General features: G+C 43.9%; 1 protein-coding gene across 1 annotated transcript in view; it reads left to right on the top strand.

Annotated features, from left to right (window-relative positions):
* LOC144506994 (regulator of microtubule dynamics protein 3-like) overlaps positions 1 to 18,030 on the top strand; it is a 274,325-nt gene extending 256,295 nt beyond the window's left edge. Inside the window, exons 10-12 of the mRNA XM_078233504.1 lie at positions 6,217 to 6,270; positions 11,392 to 11,472; positions 17,882 to 18,030. Of these exons, the coding sequence (XP_078089630.1) occupies positions 6,217 to 6,270; positions 11,392 to 11,472; positions 17,882 to 17,941 (195 nt within the window). The 3' untranslated portion in view covers positions 17,942 to 18,030. The remainder of the gene's footprint in view (positions 1 to 6,216; positions 6,271 to 11,391; positions 11,473 to 17,881) is intronic.
* The last annotated feature ends 1,474 nt before the right edge of the window (positions 18,031 to 19,504 follow it).

Below are 19,504 nucleotides of genomic sequence, written 5' to 3'. Positions count from 1 at the left end.
GCCCAGAACATATGTAAGAGGGTGGCGGGAGCTTGCCGGCACCGTTCACAAATGGGGCTTGTGCCTGGGTACATTCTAGAGAGTCTAATCCTAGTTAGATATGCTCTGTGAAGGAGTTTACATTGTGTCACACCCAGCTTGGCACGTATTGAGGAGGAGCGTACTCGATGCTGCACCATGTCCCAATCCTCCTCCGAGAATTCCTCCCCCAGATCTCATTCCCATAAAGATTTAACCACTGATAGAGAGTTTTGTTGGGACAAAATTTGAGAGTAAAGAACAGAAATGATACCACGCATAGTAATAGAAGGCACTAAGATGATGCCAATGGAGGCACGAGGTGGGAGCGTCGGAATTTGAGGGTCAGTCCTACGCATAAAGTCTCGAATTTGCAAATATCTGAAAAAGTACGTTGCAGGTAAAGCAAACTTATCCACCACCTGCTGGAATGACGCAAACGCGCCATCCACATACAAGTCCCGGAATGTTCTGATCCCATGCTTGATCCATATGTTGAAGGCACCATCCAAAACAGACGGAGGAAAAAAATGGTTAGCCAATACTGGGGAGGCCAGCGACCAGGCCTGAAACCCAAAGTGGCGTCTAAATTGCATTCAAATTCTAAGAGTTGACTTGACAAGTGCACTCCGAGTTTACTGGGAGGAGGGAAAATTTACCGGGGAACATATCAAGGCAGCCAAGGAAGACGGAGCACAGGAGGAAGATTCTAACTGCAGCCAACAAAGAACCTTCTGTTGCCTCTCGCTCTGCACCCAACACACTACTCTCATATTGGCTGCCCAATAATAAAATAGAAAATTGGGCAATCCCATGTCCCCTCCCGTTTAGGGCTTTGCAAGACTGTCCTCTGCATTCTTGGGTTTTTCCTATTCCAGACAAAGCTTGAAATGCGGCGATCGAGTCTGTGAAAAAAGAATTTGGGGATGCACTGAAAGAGATATAAAAACTTAGGTAGTATGTTCATCTTCACCGCATTGATACAGCCCGCTAATGATAATGGAAGGATGGACCAATGTTTGAGGTCCTGTTCCGTCCGCCCGATGAGTGGAGAAAAGTTAGCTCCAAAGAGCCCACTAAATTTGCGAGTCACTTGCATTCCCAAGTAAGTAAGCTACCTAGTGACAATCTTGAAAGGCTATGAGCCGCTGCATTCAAAGGAAGGAGCTCACTCTTATTCAAGTTAAGCTTGTACGCCGAAATATGATCAAACCTCTCTAGTATAGATAAGACTTCGGGAATCGAGTTCGACGAGTTGCCGACATACAATAGTAGATCGTCCGCATACAGCGATACTCTCCACTCTATTCCCTCCCCACCGATCCCCACCACTCGTTTACTGTTGCAAAAAGCCACAGCAAGAGGTTCTATAGCAATGGCAAATAACGGGGGAGAGGGGGCATCCTTGCCTAGTATCCTAGGACAAAGGGAAAAAAGCTGAATGCACATCATTTGTCCAAACCGAGGCTAGAGGAGTGGAGTACAGTATTTTGATCCAGGAGATGAGCTTTGGGCCGAACCCAAACCTCCCAAGAGCATAAAATAAATAATCCCATTCCATCCGATCAAACGCTTTTTCAGCGTCCACCGAGATTAATATCTCTGGTAGCTTGGAGGTGGCAGGTACATACACAATGTTAAACAGCTGCCGAATATTCGAGTACATATGTCTATTTTTAATGAACCCAGTCTGGTCAGGCGAGATGATAGAGGGCAGAATGTCTTCCAAGCGAATGGCCAGAATCTTAGAGATCAGTTTGAGATCCACATTCAGCAATGAGATCGGTCTATAGGATCTGCAGATTTGCGGGTCCTTATTCTTTTTAAGGATGAGCGAAATTATCGCTTGCCTCAAAGTCTGTGGGAGAGAGTGGTTCTCATATGATTCATTGATCATGCGTAGTAGCAGGGGAGCCAACCTATCCATAAATTTTTTGTAGAATTCAATCTGGTCCCAGGCATTTCCCACTCGGCATTGTTCTGGCTGCCCTAACGATTTCTTCAACGCTGATTGGATTCTCCAGGGCCATGGCCTCTCCCCTGTCCATCACAGGGAGATTCAGCGCCCCAAAGAACTCCTGAAAATCCGCCTCATTGGCGGTAGACTCTGAGCTATAGAGGGTTAAGTAAAAGTCCCTAAACAATTCATTTATTCGCTGTGGATCAGTAGAGACCCCATTCGGAGTCTGCACTTGTAGTATTAGACTTTTGGCGGAGAATTGGCACAGCTGATGAGCTAGTAGCTTGCTTGCCTTGTCCCCATGCTCATAGTCTGTATACTTAGATTTAAACACCATCTCTTCCGCTTGACGTGAGGACAAGGTCTCAAACTCCGCCTGTAGTAGTAAACGTTCCTTATGTACCTTTGGGGACGGGCCCACAGTGAACGCGGCATCAACTTGGGCGATACGCCCCAGCAATTCCGATAACCTCCTACCACTCTGCTTCGTCTCGTGCGCTGAATAAGATATGATCTGGCCTCTTAAATAAGCCTTCAACGTCTCCCATTAGGTAGCTGCCGAGACTCCTGGAGCATCATTAAACTCTAAGAAGTCATCGATCTGAGTTAATGGAAATCTAACAAATTCATCATCAGAGAGCAGACAAGTATTAAATCATATTAAAAGTATTAAGACTCACCCTCCTCCCCACTATCAAGTCCATTGTCAAGGGAGCATGGTCCGAGTTTCGTAGGAGCGTGAGCGCACAGCCGGGAGCAGCTTATTATCTACCAAAAAGTAATCTATACGTGAATATGTTCAGTGGACGGAGAAAAAAAAAAAATTCACTACTAGTGGGGTTAAGAAACCTCCATGGCTCCGACAACGTGTATTCCCTGAGAAATGATTTAATAATTTCTGCCGATTTGGAAGATACAGTGGTCCTGGGGGAGGAGCAGTCCAGGGCAGGATTCAACCAGCAGTTGAAATCTCCACCCAGTATCAACTGATGTGAATTCAAATCTGAAAGTAAGGCGAAAAACGACCGGAAAAAGTTTTCACAGTCCCAGTTTGGGGCATGCGGATTGGCTAACACAAGGGACCTCCCATATAGTTTACCCGTGACAATGACGTATCGGCCATTTGAGTCAGAAATGACATTGGCTACTACCACGGGTAAGGACTTGTGGATGAGGATTGCCATCCCTCGCGCCTTGGTGTGAAAAGTTTCGTGAAAGCATTGACCCCTCCATCCTCTACGGAGTCTAAAGTAGGCCACTGGCCTGAGGTGGGTCTCTTGGAGGAATGCAGTTTGGATACCCAGTTGTCGAAGATGTTGAAATATCTTACTGCGCTTAACCGGATGATCCCTTGACATTCCAGCTAATGAACTTGATCGCTCTGAGGTCGGAGCATAAGGGCCTCCTAGCCAGTATCCCACATTCCTAACATAGCCTGGTATCCCTCCTCACTGGAGAGTCTCCCCCCAACCGCTGACATCGGCAAACGCCACACCCCAGGGCCCCACCCTCCCCACCGGCTGAGGGGAACCAACGACTAGAAAGAGGGGGTAGGCTTGAAAGAGGCCAAACCACACCCACGGAGAAAAAAAGATATAGAAAAGACATAAAAACACCCACACAGACCAAACCCGCAAACACAGCGTTCCCCCCTCCCCCCGGCACATAGAAGACATTTGATAAGGTGCCACATCAAAGATTGCTGTAGCTCATGGTGTAGGGGTAACACATTGGCATGACTGAAGATTGGTTAGCTAACAGGAAACAGTTGGCATACATGGGTCTCTGGTTGGCAGGATGTGATGAGTGGGATGCCACAGAGATCAATGGTGGGGCCTCAACTTTTTACGATTTATAGAAATAAGTTGATGAGCAGACTGAGGGTATGTTTGCTAAATTTGCTGATGATACAAAGATAGGTAGGAAAGTAAATTGTGAAGAGGATGTAAGGAGGCAAAAGGACATTGATAAGTTAAGTGAGTGTGCAAAAATCTGGCAAAGGAGTATAATTTGAAAAATGTGAAATTGTCCATTTGGCAGGAAGAATAAGAAAGAAACTTATTAAATGGTGAGCGCTCTGAGGTGCAGATGGATTTGGATGTCCAAGTGCATGAATAACAAAAGGCTGGTATACAGGTACCACAAGTAATTAGGAAAGCCAATAGAATGTTATTGTTTGTGAGAGGAATTGAATACAAAAGTACGGTGGTTATGCTTCAGTTGTACAGATGGTTGGTGAGATGACATCTGGCGTACTGTGTGCTATATTGGTCTCCTAATTTAAGGATAGGAGTAAATGTGTTGGGATCAGTTCAGAGAAGGTTTACTGGACTACTACCAGGAATGGGCAGGTTGTCTTGTGAGGAAAGGTTGGCGAGGTTAGCCTTGTATTCAGCAGAATTTAGAAGAGTAAGAGGTGACTTCATCAAAATATTTAAGATCTTGAGGCATATTGACAGGGTGAATGTGGAGAGGAAATTTCCTGTTCTTGGAAAATCTAGTAATGTTTGGTTTTAATTTTCTAAAATTCTTTAGATTTGGGGAAGGTTCTATTAGATTGGAAGATAGCAAATGTAACTCCTTTATTCTAAAAGGGAGGGAGACAGAAAGTGGGAAACTATAAGCTAGTTAGCCTAACCTATGTCAGAGGGAAAATGTTAGAAGCCATTATTAAAGATGTCAACGCAGGACAATTAGAAAAAATCAAGGCAATCATAGTTTTATGAAGGGGGTACTAGGGTCACTGTTTAAAAATAAGGGGTCACTTGTTTAAGATGGAGATGAGGAGAAATGTTCCCTCTCAGAAGGTTGAACCTCTGGAACTCTCTTCCTCAAAAGGCAGTCATAATGTGGAGATGCCAGCGTTGGACTGGGGTGGGCACAGCAAGAAGTTTCACAACACCAGGTTAAAGTCCAACAGGTTTATTTGGTAGCGCGAGCTTTCGGAGCGCTGCCCCTTCATCAGGTGCAGACAATGTCGAGCGGTGTCCACGGATGAATGGACACAACTCGACAATCACCAGGCAGGAGTGTTCTCTTCCTGTCGGGGAACACTTCAGCAGTCAAGGGCATTTGGCCTCTGATCTTTGGGTAAGCATTGTCCCAGGCGGCCTTCAAGACACACGACAATGCAGAATCGCCGAGCAGAAACTGATAGCCAAGTTCCACAACATGAGGACGGCCTCAACCGGGATCTTGGGTTCATGTCACACTATCTGTAACCCCCACAACTTGCCTGGGCTTGCAAAATCTTACTAACTGTCCTGGCTGGAGACAATTCACACCTCTTTAACCGGTGCTTAACCTCCTCTCCACTCGCATTGTCTGCACCCGTAAAGACTTGATTACCTGTTAAGACTCCCATTCCAACCATTATCTTGAAATTGAGTCTGTGTCTATATATGCCCTGTTTGTGAACCCAACTCTTCACTCACCTGTGAAGGGGCAGTGCTCCAAAAGCTTGTGCTACCAAATAAACCTGCTGGACTTTAACCTGGTGTTGTGAGACTTCAAAAGGCAGTGGAGGCAGAATCTTTGAATATGTTAACAGCAGAGCTAGATAGAGTCTTGATCAACAAGGAAGAGAAAGTTCGGCAGGAATGTGGGTTGAGGTTATAGGCTCGAGGGACCAAGTGGTCTACTCTTCTCCTAATTCAAATGTCCGTATGTTTGTATCTAGTTTAGACCAAAGGAAAATCAACTGGATAATTTTCTAAATGGTGAAACATTAGGAACAGTAGAGGAGTAAAGAGGTTCAGGAATTCAGATACATAAATTTATTTAATACAATCAAAAAGCCAATGAAATGTTAGCCTTTATCTTGAGGGGACTGGAGTACACAAGGATGTTAAATTCATCCCAGGCTAACCAGATAAAAGTTTTTTTTCCCCTTAGACTGTAATTATCCCAAACAAAATTGCATTTGGGAAGTCTCCTGGTGAGCATGGCTCCAGTACAAAACTGTCTTTAATTCAGAGGCCAAGGAAGAAATTAAAAAGCATTAGTCCATCGGCACCCTTCTGTGACTGGAGTTAAAGCATATTGTTTGAGTCTCATCTACACCTTACACGTGATTCTTACTGCAATGTTCATACGAGGTGCAAATAATGACACAGCCATCTGATTTTTTCATTTTAATGGGTTTAAATTCATTAGCAAAAATAAGTTAGTCACAATCTATGTAAGATCAGTTTCTGTAAGTAAATACAATGTTGTTATTCTTAACATCTAACTTACAGGCTGAAGAATTGAAACAAGGATACTGCAAAGCCAACTCTGTCTTCATTGCAAAGGTACTTTGACTACTTCTGGATAGTTCCTAGTTGGGTAACCCAAGGAGCTTTGGGGTCCCAGTTGCTTAAAGCATAAAATTACTGCCCTCTCTTGTAAAGTTGAGCAGATACAAATGTGTTCAAAGCAAAGGAGATGAAATGAACTGACTGTGGCCTATCAAGAATCTCACAGTATTAACAACAATGATGATTTTGCGGTCCTGTCCTGTTTACAGCAGTAGTATCCAACAAGGTGTTGGTTGTCATTCGGGTTTTTGTGGAACGTATATGCTAGGCCTTCTGTTTCATCAGATTGCATTTATAAGAAAAAAAGAAAACTAAGCATGCCTCCCTTACCTGCATCCTTCTATCATACATCCTATCCAATTTTACAGGAGTGATATTAGCAGAAATGTCTGTCCTCCTGTTTCCATTACCTTCCTAAGTTTCCATGGGGCTTTTTTCTTCTGCAGAAGCTAAAATGCCCCATAACTTTGTTTTTGTATCACATCAACGTCAAAAGCATTTTCAGTCCTTTACAATGGAGACTGTTGCAATCCTGTTGGGGTTGTTGATATTTAAAGTGAAATCTGCCAGAATTAACTGCTCGAACTATGCCACAAGATTTCACGTTTTTAAACAAAAACAAACTTTATATATATAAGATTTAAATAAATCAAGCACGATTAACACTATAATTTAAAATTACTTATGGTATGAACTCAGTTCTACTTTTTACTTCCCCCAATTATCCATTAGAACAATCTTGGAGGTTCATTCACTTCTTTAGGAACCAACCCACAAAGTATGTACAAGTCCTCCGCAATTCACTTTATTTCTCCTCAGTATTCCAACTATTCTCTGAGGTAATATTTTACGGGGGTCCTTCCATTAGCTTTTCAGCTAAGCGATTCTCCAACTCTTGTTTAATATCTTGACTATGGAAGTCTCAGCTCCTTGTTTTGATTATTGGCAGATATCCAACTGCCTTCTTACAGCTTCCAAGCTAACTCTGCTTTCGGGCACAAGGCTCCGTGAAGACCACTGTAGGTTTCTTCCTCCAGCTGCAAACTAGGCAAAGTCTTCCAGCTGCATTTTCCTTCATGAATTCTAAACTGAACTTGAGCCCTAATCGCATTCCGCATGGTGAACAAAAATGGGTCACCTATTGTTCAGATTTTTGTTCACTATCAGCTCTGACCTTGTAAGATAAATACAGGTTAACTAAACCGAGGCTCATTTGGTTTGTCTTTATGTTCTGGTTGTTTATCAGTTTCTTAACCAGATGTCCCGATTTCTCTATAGTTAAAAACTTTAATTCCTAAAACTAAAAGTTGTATTCTAAAACATAGTAATTATTAACTAAATTTGGCAACAAAACACGTAGACCAAGTTCAGTCACTGTTGTAGTGTATTGAACACCATTAGCTCCCAGCAAGGCCACACAAACTATATTGAGATATTCAAAAAAAAGACTTGCATCCATCTACACCCATCACAATCACTAGACACCTCAAAGGACCTTGCAGCAAATTAAATTCTTTTTAAATTAGTCACTGTTGTAATATAGAAAACCCGGCAACCAATTTGTGCATAGCAAGATCCCAAAATCAGCAATGTGACAATGACTAAACAATCTGTTTTTGTGTTGTTGATTCAGGAGTAAATATTGTCCATGACACTGGGAAGAACTCCCGTTCTCTAAAATATTACCTGAGATCATTTACATCCAACTGAGAGGGCAGTCGGTCTCGGTTTAACATCCCATCCGAGAAACAGCACCTCTGACAATTCAGCATTCTGCTGCTACATGTCTGCAGGTTCAACTCCAGTCTATACTGAATTATCGCATGAAGTATCATGGAATTCTCATTATACATGATCTATATTTTTGAGACTCCACAAGGAGTCCTGAGTCATGAAGATTTTCTAATTATGAACAATGTGGGATTGTAGACATGGGTCATACCACAATTCTAAATTTCCTGTGACAGCACACATGCTCCATCCCATTGTTTTACTTTACCCAATTATGAACAGTTCTGCAAGGAAAAATATTAGTCCAGTAATATAGTGAAACCAATAATGTCTTTGCCTGTGTTTAATTATTCTTCAGAAGATGGAACTGTCTCTGTAGGGCTGTAGTGGGCAACGCATTTAGTCTCATCACCCCAATCATGGGGCCAAAAAAATCAACCAGAGTTGTCACTCCTGGTCATGAAGTGTCAACTTTGGTTCAGTGGTAGCACTCTCATTTGAGAGTCAGAATGCTCAAATCCCACTTCAGAATACTTAATCTGGGCTGACACTTCAGTGCAATATTGAGGGAGGTGCTGTGTTTTACGTGAGCTGTTAAACCAAGGCCCCTTTGCCCTAACAGTCAATGTAAAATATCCTATTTGCACAAGAGTTCTTCTAGACTAGCAGCCTCTCTACTTCCTGTGGCAGTCACTCTGACTGGGACAGTAGAAAGTGGGACAGAATCTAGATCTGCCAAGATTTCACCATATTAGCACACTTCAAGTGGCAAGTAACATTTGCGCCACACAAGTGTCATACAATGACCATCTCCAACAAAAGAGAATCTAACCATCACCCCTCGACATTCATCGGCATTACCATAGCTGAATTTCCCCACACTATCAATGTGCTGGGGGTTACCATTGACCAGAAATTGAACTGGACTAGCCATTTTAATACTATGGCTACACGAACAGGTCAGAGGCTAGGAATCCTGCGGTGAGTAACTCACCTCCTGACTCCCAAAAGCCTGTCCACCATCTACAAGCCGCAAGTCAGGAGGGTAATGAAATTCTCTCCACTCCGCTGGATGAGGGCAACTCTGATGTGGAGATGCCGGCGTTGGACTGGGGTAAACACAGTAAGAGTTTTAACAACACCAGGTTAAAGTCCAACAGGTTTATTTGGTAGCAAATACCATTAGCTTTCGGAGCGCTGCTCCTTCGTCAGATGGAGTGGAAATCTGCTCTCAAACAGGGCACAGAGACACAAAATCAAGTTACAGAATACTGCACCAGCACTCAATAAGCTCAACATCATCTGGACAAGCAGCCTTCTTGAATGGCATCCCTTTCACAAACATCAGTGACACGCAGTAGCAGCAGAGAGTGCCATCTACAACATGCACTGTAGGAACTCACCAAGACTTCTGAATAGCCAGCATCTTCCAAACCCATGACCACTACCATTGAGAAGGGAAGAGCTGCAGATACCTAGGAATGCCACCACCTGGATGCTCCCGTCCAAATCATTCACCATCCTGACTTGGAAATATATCATCGTTCCTTCACAATCGCTTGGTCAAATTTCTGGAACTCCTTTACTAACATCACTGTGAGTGTACCTGCACCTCAGGGACTGCTGTGGTTAAAAAATACCGCTCACCACTACCTTCTCGAGCAACTAGGGATGGGCAATAAATGCTGGCCACAACAGCACCCATATTCCATAAATTAAATTTTAAAAATCAATGCATCAGTTGCGTCTTCATGGTAGCACTCACACCTCTGAGTTATAATGTAGTGGGTTCAAATCTCATTCCTGGGTCTTGGGAATGAAATCCAGGCTGAAACTCCAGTGCAGTACTGAGGGAGTGTTGCACTGATGGAAATGTCATCCTTCAGGTGAAATATTAGACTAAGGCCCCACCTGTCCTAAACAATCCCATGGCTGCAATTGTAGGTGGACTGAGGAACCATCTGAGTGTGCCCCAATCAGCATCATCGAAACTGATTATCAGGTTATTCATCTGTTTGTGGGATTTTACTGTGTGAAAATTGGCTGCAGTGTTTCCTTCCATTGAAATGGTGACTGCACTACAAAGGTACTTAATTGGCTGTGAAACATTGACCCTTTCTGAGGGTGTACATGTGGTGGATACTGGGCAGGTAATGAATCAGGCTGGGCTATCTACACTTCTGTTTAAACGATGATATAACATTACTTGAACTATAAAAAGAAGAGAATGTTCTGAATTATCAAAAATATTTAAGAAAAGATAGTTTTAGCACAGCAATATATTGAGGGTACTAGAATATAACTGCACTTCAAAGAAAAATGCTGCAACACTTGCATCATTCACAGCAACAAGGACATAATAGCTCATCTCATATATATATTCGTACAATAGAATATAGAGGCCATAGACCTATAAAGTCAAGCTGGGCTGAAAATGTCAGTGTGCTAGTTTCACGCAAAAAGCTTGCCAACCAAATCCAGAGTGGATATCAATCAGAATTGTTTTGGAAGACTATCAACCAGTGAAATGGTCCAAAGGTCCTTGGAAACAGAAATTGTTGCAGTTCACAAGGCCGAATGTAAGGGACATGTATATGTGACTGAACTCAGTGGACAAAATAAGCCTGGAGATCAAGCAAGAACAGTAAGAAGTCTCACAACACCAGGTTAAAGTCCAACAATAGAAACCTGTTGGACTTTAACCTGGTGTTGTGAAACTTCTTACTGTGTTTACCCCAGTCCAACACCAGCATCTCCACATCAAGCAAGAAGCTTGTACCACATAATTAATGGTATTTTTGACTACCTTGTTTTTCAATCCATGTGATACAGGAATCTAGAATATCTATTTACATAGTGTGGATTTGGAAATGCATAGCAAATCCTCTTCCTTAAATAAAGACTCTGACTGTACACTGATAGTTTCTCCTGTTGCAGTTTCCCCTGTTGCAGTTTATCAAGTCGTTAACTTAATTTTACATGCTATCACTCATAAGTTTCCATTTATTAAAAGCAAATTCAATTTGTCAAAAATAAAAGATGAAAATACTGGAATGACAACAGGGCGGGCAGCATCGATGAAGAGAAAATATAGGTTTGGCATTTTGGGTGCACCCTTTATCTATTGAAGATTTCACACCTCAAGCCTGTCTGTATTCTGCACAGATGTTGACTGATCTGTTGTGCTTTTCCAGTACTTTCTGTTCTTATTCCAGGATTCTTTATCTTTTTTCCATACTGTGATGTCTGCCTTATTTGTTTATTTTTCAACTCAGTGATTTGTGGATATCCAAGTAAATACAAGCTGTACTTTTTTAGCTGTTGCATTCACTAAAGTCCATTCCACTTGATATAACTAATATTCAGCTGTTCTGGTATTCACAGTGCTACAGGGATCTTGGGAGCTACGCAGCTGCGCTGCATTGGCTTGAATTAGCATCTGAATTGCCTATCAAATCGAAAGAGGTAAGAATAATTCAGCACAGGATTAGCATCCCGTTTGTGTGGTAAAACTCTTCATGTTATTTGAGTTGGGCAGAAGTTTCTGCATTTATTACCTATTCCTAGTTGCCCTTCCGAAGGTGGTGGTGAGCTGCCTTCTTGAATTGCTGCAGTCCCTGAGGTGCAGGTACATCCAAAGTGCTATTAGGGAGAGAATTCCAGGATTTTGACTCAGCAACGGTGAAGGAACAGATATATTTCCAAGTCAGGATGGTGAGTGACTTGGAGAGGAACCTCATTTACAAATGAGTTAAGCCAATATAGCAAAGCTTTTCTGGAAAGCTTTCAGTGTTGAACTTCATTTTAAAACACCTTATTAGAAGCCATTTTTGAAACCCTTAACATATCTTTCGTTGAATGCTCAAGTTATTTTACATCATGCTTAATCAGTGGGAGCACTGTAAAAGAATATTGAGCATCCCTTCCACCCTTCCTGCAGGGCAGTGATTTGCGTTCTCACCTCTCCTAGCGGTGCACTGGTAGAAACTTGGAGAAGGCTCCCCTGTCCAAGGACTGATGCTTATCACTGACCTAAGAATGGATGTTTATATTTCAACTGGTGTTTGAACAGAATCTGGGAGCAAGCCATATTGATCAGAAACATTCAGCCTTGGCTTCTACCTGGTTAGTCATTTCCATCTAAAGCATGTGGGGAAAAAAGATTTGCTATAACCTCATGGGCATAACAATAACACCATCAGATTATATAATATATATAATCTGTGTATATATAATTACACATGTGTGTGTGTGTGTATATATATATATATATATATCACACACATACATGGACAACAATCCCACCCTATCCCCGTAACCCTACTATTTACCCTGCTAATCCCCCTGACACTAAAGGACAATTTAGCATGGCTAATCCACCTAAGTAAGAAGTCTCACAACACCAGGTTAAAGTCCAACAGGTTTATTTGGTAGCAAAAGCCACTAGCTTTCGGAGCGCTTGCTGCTCCTTCGTCAGGTGAGTGGGAGTTCTGTTCACAAACAGGGCATATAAAGACACAAACTCAGTTTACAAATTAATGGTTGGAATGCGAGTCTTTACAGGTAATCAAATCTCAAAGGTACTGACAACGTGAGTGGAGAGAGCGTTAGGCACAGGTTAAAGAGATGTGTATTGTCTCCAGACAGGACAGTTAGCGAGATTTTGCAAGCCCAGGCAAGTCGTGGCGGTTACAGATAGTGTGACATGAACCCAAGATCCTGGTTGAGGCCGTCCTCGTGTGCGGAACTTGGCTACCAGTCTCTGCTCAGTGACTCTGCGCTGTCGTGTGTCGTGAAGGCCGCCTTGGAGAGCGCTTACCTGAAGATCAGAGGCCGAATGCCCGTGACCGCTGAAGTGTTCCCCAACAGGAAGGGAACTCTCTTGCCTGGTGATTGTTGTAGCGTCTACATGGTCTCCCCAATGTACCATGCCTTGAGACATCCTTTCCTGCAGCGTATCAGGTCAGGTAGACAACGTTGGCCGAGTTGCAAGAGTATGTACTGTGTACCTGGTGGATGGTGTTCTCACGTGAGATGATGGCATCCGTGTTGATGATCTGGCATGTTTTGCAGAGGTTGCTGTGGCAGGGTTGTGTGGTGTCATGGTCACTGTTCTCCTGAAGTGAAGGTGAACCTTCAGGAGAACAGTGACCACGACACCACACAATCCTGCCACAGCAACCTCTGCAAAACATGCCAGATCATCAACACGGATGCCATCATCTCACGTGAGAACACCATCCACCAGGTACACAGTACATACTCTTGCAACTCGGCCAACGTTGTCTACCTGATACGCTGCAGGAAAGGATGTCCCGAGGCATGGTACATTGGGGAGACTATGCAGACGCTACAACAGCGGATGAATGAACACTGTTCGACAATCACCAGGCAAGAGTGTTCTCTTCCTGTTGGAGAACACTTGAGTGGTCACGGGCATCCGGCCTCTGATCTTCGGGTAAGCGTTCTCCAAGGCGGCCTTCACGACACATGACAGCGCAGAGTAGCTGAGCAGAGACTGGTAGCCACGATCCGCACACATGAGGACGGCCTCAACCGGGATCTTGGGTTCATGTCACACTATTTGTAACCTCCACGACTTGCCTGGACTTGCAAAATCTCACTAACTGTCCTGTCTGGAGACAATACATATCTCTTTAACCTGTGCTTAACGCTCTCTCCACTCACATTGTCTGTACCTTTAAGACTTGATTACCTGTAAAGACTCGCATTCCAACCATTATCTTGTAAATTGAGTTTGTATCTTTATATGCCCTATTTGTGAACAGAACTCCCACTCACCTGACGATGGAGCAGCAAGCGCTCCGAAAGCTAGTGGCTTTTGCTACCAAATAAACCTGTTGGATTTTAACCTGGTGTTGTGAGACTTCTTATTGTGTTTACCCCAGTCCAACGCCGGCATCTCCACATCATAATCCACCTAACCCACACATCTTTGGACTCTGGGAGGAAACCAGAGCACCGGAGGAAACCCATGCAGACACAGGGAGAACATGTAAACTCCACGCAGACAGTCCCCCGAGGACCCGGGTCCCTGGCGCTGTGAGGCAGCAATGCTAACCACTGTGCCGCTCCTGTGCCACTATGGCTCTATATTCTTTACTCCTTCTGGCTAGAAAAATCGATCAATCTTAAATTTTAAATGATTGAAAAGTCCAGCATTTCTGCAGCTTATTGTGCACGAGAGTTGCACACTTCTAGCATCCTTTGGGTGCAGAAGTGTTTCCTAACTTCCCTCGAGAACAGCCTGGTTCTGATTTTAAAGTTACATTCCTTGTGCTAGACTACCCACCAGCAGAGGAAGTTTCTTTCAATCCACCATGTCAATTCTTTCTAAAATCCTAAAAACAGCAATTAAATCAGCAGTTAACTTTCTCCATTCCAAGGAGAGATAAGATCAGCCAGAGTAGCCCCTCCTCAGAACTTACAGTGACTTCTATTGGATGTTTGTGTAGACATGGGAGAGGACAAAAAGCAGTTCATCTGAGATTTTTTCAACCACTGCCACTGCATATTAAAATGACCAGCATTAAATGGCATCACACGCGGTATCCTGATATTGAAGGGCTGTATTATCATAAAATCATTGAATTGTTACAGCACAGAAGGAGACCACTCGGCCCTTCATGTCTGTGCCAATTCTTTGCAAGTGCAACTCAGTCCCACTCCCCTGCTCTTCCCCCATAGCTGTAAAAGCCTTTTCTCCAGATAATTGTCCAACTTTGTTTTGAAAGCCATAACTGAATCTGCCTCCACCACAAGTCTCAGGCAAGTGCGTTCCAGTTCCTAACCACCCACTGTGTAAAAATGTTTTTCCTCATGTAATCATTAGTTCTTTTGCCAGTCGACAAGCATCCTTTAACAACGTTTTCCAAACCCATGACCTCCACCACCTAGAAGGACAAGGACAGCAGACGCATGGGAATACCATCACCTGTAATTTCCCCTCCAAGCCACACACCATCCTGACTTGGGACTATATCACCGTTCCTCCACTGCCATTGGATCAGAATCCTGGAACTCCTTCCAGCATTACTGTAGGTAAACCTACACCACATAGACTGAAGCAGTTCAACTCACCACCACCTTCTCAAGGGCAATTGGGGATGGGCAACAAGGGATGGGCAACAAATGCTGGCCTTGCCAATGACACAGTAAGAAGTTTAACAACACCAGGTTAAAGTCCAACAGGTTTATTTGGTAGCAAAAGCCACACAAGCTTTCGGAGCTCTTAGCCCCTTCTTCAGGTGAGTGGGAATTCTGTTCACAAACAGAGCTTATAAAGACACAGACTCAAATTACATGAATAATGGTTGGAATGCGAATACTTACAACTAATCAAGTCTTTAAGAAACGAAACAATGTGAGTGGAGGGAGCATCAAGACAGGCTAAAAAGATGTGTATTGTCTCCAGACAAGACAGCCAGTGAAACTCTGCAGGTCCACGCAACTGTGGGAGTTACAAATAGTGTGACATGAACCCAATATCCCGGTTGAGGCCGTCCTCGTGTGTGCGGAACTTGGCTATCAGTTTCTGCTCAGCAACTCTGCGCTGTCGTGTGTCGCGAAGGCCGCCTTACCCGAATATCAGAGGCCGAATGCCCGTGACCGCTGAAGTGCTCCCCAACAGGAAGAGAACAGTCTTGCCTGGTGATTGTCGAGCGGTGTTCATTCATCCGTTGTCGCAGCGTCTGCATAGTTTCCCCAATGTACCATGACTCGGGACATCCTTTCTTGCAGCGTATCAGGTAGACAACGTTGGCCGAATTGCAAGAGTATGTACCGTGTACCTGGTGGATGGTGTTCTCACGTGAGATGATGGCATCTGTGTCAATGATCCGGCACGTCTTGCAGAGGTTGCTGTGGCAGGGTTGTGTGGTGTCATGGTCACTGTTCTCCTGAAGGCTGGGTAGTTTGCTGCGGACAATGGTCTGTTTGAGGTTGTGCGGTTGTTTGAAGGCAAGAAGTGGGGGTGTGGGGATGGCCTTGGCGAGATGTTCGTCTTCATCAATGACATGTTGAAGGCTCCGGAGGAGATGCCGTAGCTTCTCCGCTCCGGGGAAGTACTGGACAACGAAGGGTACTCTGTCCACTGTGTCCCGTGTTTGTCTTCTGAGGAGGTCGGTGCGGTTTTTCGCTGTGGCGCGTTGGAACTGTTGATCAATGAGTCTAGCGCCATATCCTGTTCTTATGAGGGCATCTTTCAGCGTCTGGAGGTGTCTGTTGCGATCCTCCTCATCCGAGCAGATCCTGTGTACACGGAGGGCTTGTCCGTAGGGGATGGCTTCTTTAACGTGTTTAGGGTGGAAGCTGGAGAAGTGGAGCATCGTGAGGTTATCCGTGGGCTTGCGGTACAGTGAGGTGCTGAGGTGACCGTCCTTAATGGAGATGCGTGTGTCCAAGAATGCAACCGATTCCGGAGAGTAGTCTATGGTGAGCCTGATGGTGGGATGGAACTTGTTGATGTCATCATAGAGTTGTTTCAGTGATTGTTCACCATGAGTCCAAAGGAAGAAAATGTCATCGATGTATCTAGTGTATAGCATCAGTTGAAGGTCCCGTGCGGTGAAGAAGTCTTGTTCGAACCTGTGCATGAAGATGTTGGCATATTGAGGTGCGAATTTGGTCCCCATGGCTGTTCCGTGTGTCTGGATGAAGAACTGGTTGTTGAAGGTGAAGATATTGTGGTCCAGGATGAAGCGGATGAGATGTAAAATTGCATCTGGAAACTGGCAGTTGTTGGCGCTGAGCACTGAGGCCGTTGCAGCAATGCCATCGTCATGGGGGATGCTGGTGTAGAGTGCCGAGACATCCATTGTGACGAGGAGACACACGGAACAGCCATGGGGACCAAATTCTTTTGAAAAAGGATGCATCATTTGCAATACTCCAGTCGTCTGGCACCACCCCGGTACCCAAGGAGGATTGGAAAGTTATGTCCAGAACCTTTGCAGTTTCCGTCCTTACTTACCTCTGCATTCCAAGGATGCATCCCATCCGATCCTGGTGACTGAAAGACTTTAAGTACAGCCAATTTTTATCAATTTTTAGCCAATCCAATATCTCAACTGCTGCTGCTTTCGCTATGACTTTGGCAGCATCTTCCTTGATAAAGACAGATGTGAAACATGCATTTAGTACCTCAGCCTTTGCAAAAATGCATGTATCTCCTATTTGGCCTCTAATCAGTCCCATCCCTCCTTTTACTATTTTGTTTACTATGCATATGTCCACAGCAGACTTTTGGGTACACTTCTATGTTAGCTGCTAGTCTCTTCTCATACTCATAGAGTCATAGAGGTTTACAGCATGGAAACAGGCCCTTCGGCCCAACTTGTCCATGCCGCCCTTTTTTTTTAAAAACCCCTAAGCTAATCCCAATTTCCCGCATTTGGCCCATATCCCTCTATACCCATCGTACCCATGTAATTATCTAAATGCTTTTTAAAAGATAAAATTGTACTCTGCTCTTTTTTCCTTCTCCACTTCTGCTCTGAACTTTCTATATTTAACATGATTCTTACTTATACTATCGATCTGATATTTCATCTGCACCCTTTCTCTGCTTCTCCTTTTTCTGTATTTCATTTGTCATCCAGGGAGCACTGGCCCTGGTTATCTTGCCTTCCATCCTCATATTATAATCCTGTGAGGTAGCTTGGTGGGAGCACTGTTTGATACGACATTGTCTTGTGTTATCCAATCTTCCAAGGGCCACTATGAAGAAGCATCTGCCCTCTGCTTTCCCCCTTCCCCTTTGCTTTGTGTAAATTAACTTAAAGTAGTTAGTCTTCTATCACACCTACTTTGTATGTCTTCAGATATCACAATCCTGTTGTTTCTCTTGATCTAGGATGCAGATGCACAGAATGAACTGGAAGAAATGAAGAATGTCCTCAGTCAAAGTAGCTAAGCACTATCCTGGTAACCAGAAGGAGCTTAGAAGGTCTTTGTTCCACACTACAGAATGTCCTTGTGTTATGTAAACAACTTTGAATCCAACCTCTCCTGCTTTTCTGGTATTTTATTCTGTTTCTAAATAACCACAAAATATCATAAATCATGTCAGCTTGGTGGTCAAAGGTTGAGAATTTTCTCCAAGTCGCAAAGAAATCAATCTTTTCCCAAACCCTTCCATTACAGGGGATATACGTTGGATCCCAATGAGTTGACAGTTTTATTTTCTTTTGGTAGTCGAGACTTCAAAGAACAAACAAAGAACAAAGAACAATACAGCACAGGAACAGGCCCTTCGGCCCTCCAAGCCCGCGCCGCTCCCCGGTCCAGGATTGAATCCTGAATCCAGGATCCCCGCCCAATTTTCCAGCCTATCTACATACCAATATCCTATCCACCGAGCTGTCCCTCACAGCTACGATGCTTTGTTCATTACAACCTATTAACTTACCCCCACCCCCCCATTCCAGACCATGTGATCTCCAGGGAGAGGCGAAAACCCAGAGTGAAAAACCCCAGGGCCAATATGGGGAAAAAAAAATCTGGGAAATTCCTCTCCGACCCCCTGAGGCGATCAAAACGAGTCCAGGAGATCACAATGGCCCCGATCGGAAAATGCTTCCCAACCCGAGTCATTTCCACTTCCACGAACACCATATGAATCCCCTGCCCCCGAGACAGGTTCCCAACTATCCGCAGTCTCACTCTGTACTGGCACCAGCAAGATGATCGTAGAATGAAGCCTTGAAACGAGAAACCAGGAACAATTAGCCCGCGCCGCTCCCTGGTCCAAACTAGATCACTCTTTTGTATCCCTCCATTCCCACTCCGTTCATATAGCTGTCTAGCTTCCTTTGCCATTTGAAGAGCCTGGCTTGTCTCATTTACATAAAAAAAGAACGCTTATTTTCCATGGTTCCTATTCACATTCCTTTAACAAGGGCTTCAAGTGGGCTAATTTTAAGGTTGTTTCCTGCAATTTATTTGGATAAGCATACATAATGTGTACACACAGATATAAGGAAAGCATTATCTGTTTTCAAGGATATACTGCGTACAAGATTCCAGAGTCACAGAATTAGTGTTTCAGAAGCCTCTGTGACTTTGAGAGTTTATTATTATTGTGCATTTGCTTCATCCCCATATATAGTGCTTGTGGACCTTTGTGACTAACAAAACGACTATTAAGCAGCAAGATGATGTGTACTTCCCATGGCTCTCAGCAGAGGTCATAAAAATCTTCAGAGAGTTGGAACCTGCCAATGGTGGTTTGGCGAAGTGAATATGTAGCAATCATTCAGAGAAGAAGTTCAATTCTCACTCTGTTGTAATTAACTAAGCTCAGATCCAGCAGTAGTGACAGCACCACAGCTGGCCTTGAGGAGAGAAGGAATCAGTTAAGATTTACGCTATTGATCAGCACTGGAAGAGTGCATGTGTATTAACAACTGGCGAGAACAAGGTCAGGATTAGACCACCCTGCCCTACATTTGCCAACTCTTAACATCTAGGTGTATCT

The sequence above is a fragment of the Mustelus asterias genome, chromosome 18 (assembly GCF_964213995.1).
Source record: "Mustelus asterias chromosome 18, sMusAst1.hap1.1, whole genome shotgun sequence".
Lineage (NCBI taxonomy): Eukaryota > Metazoa > Chordata > Chondrichthyes > Carcharhiniformes > Triakidae > Mustelus > Mustelus asterias.
The sequence above is the reverse complement of the archived record's forward strand: the minus strand, read 5'-3'. Positions and strand labels throughout refer to the sequence as shown.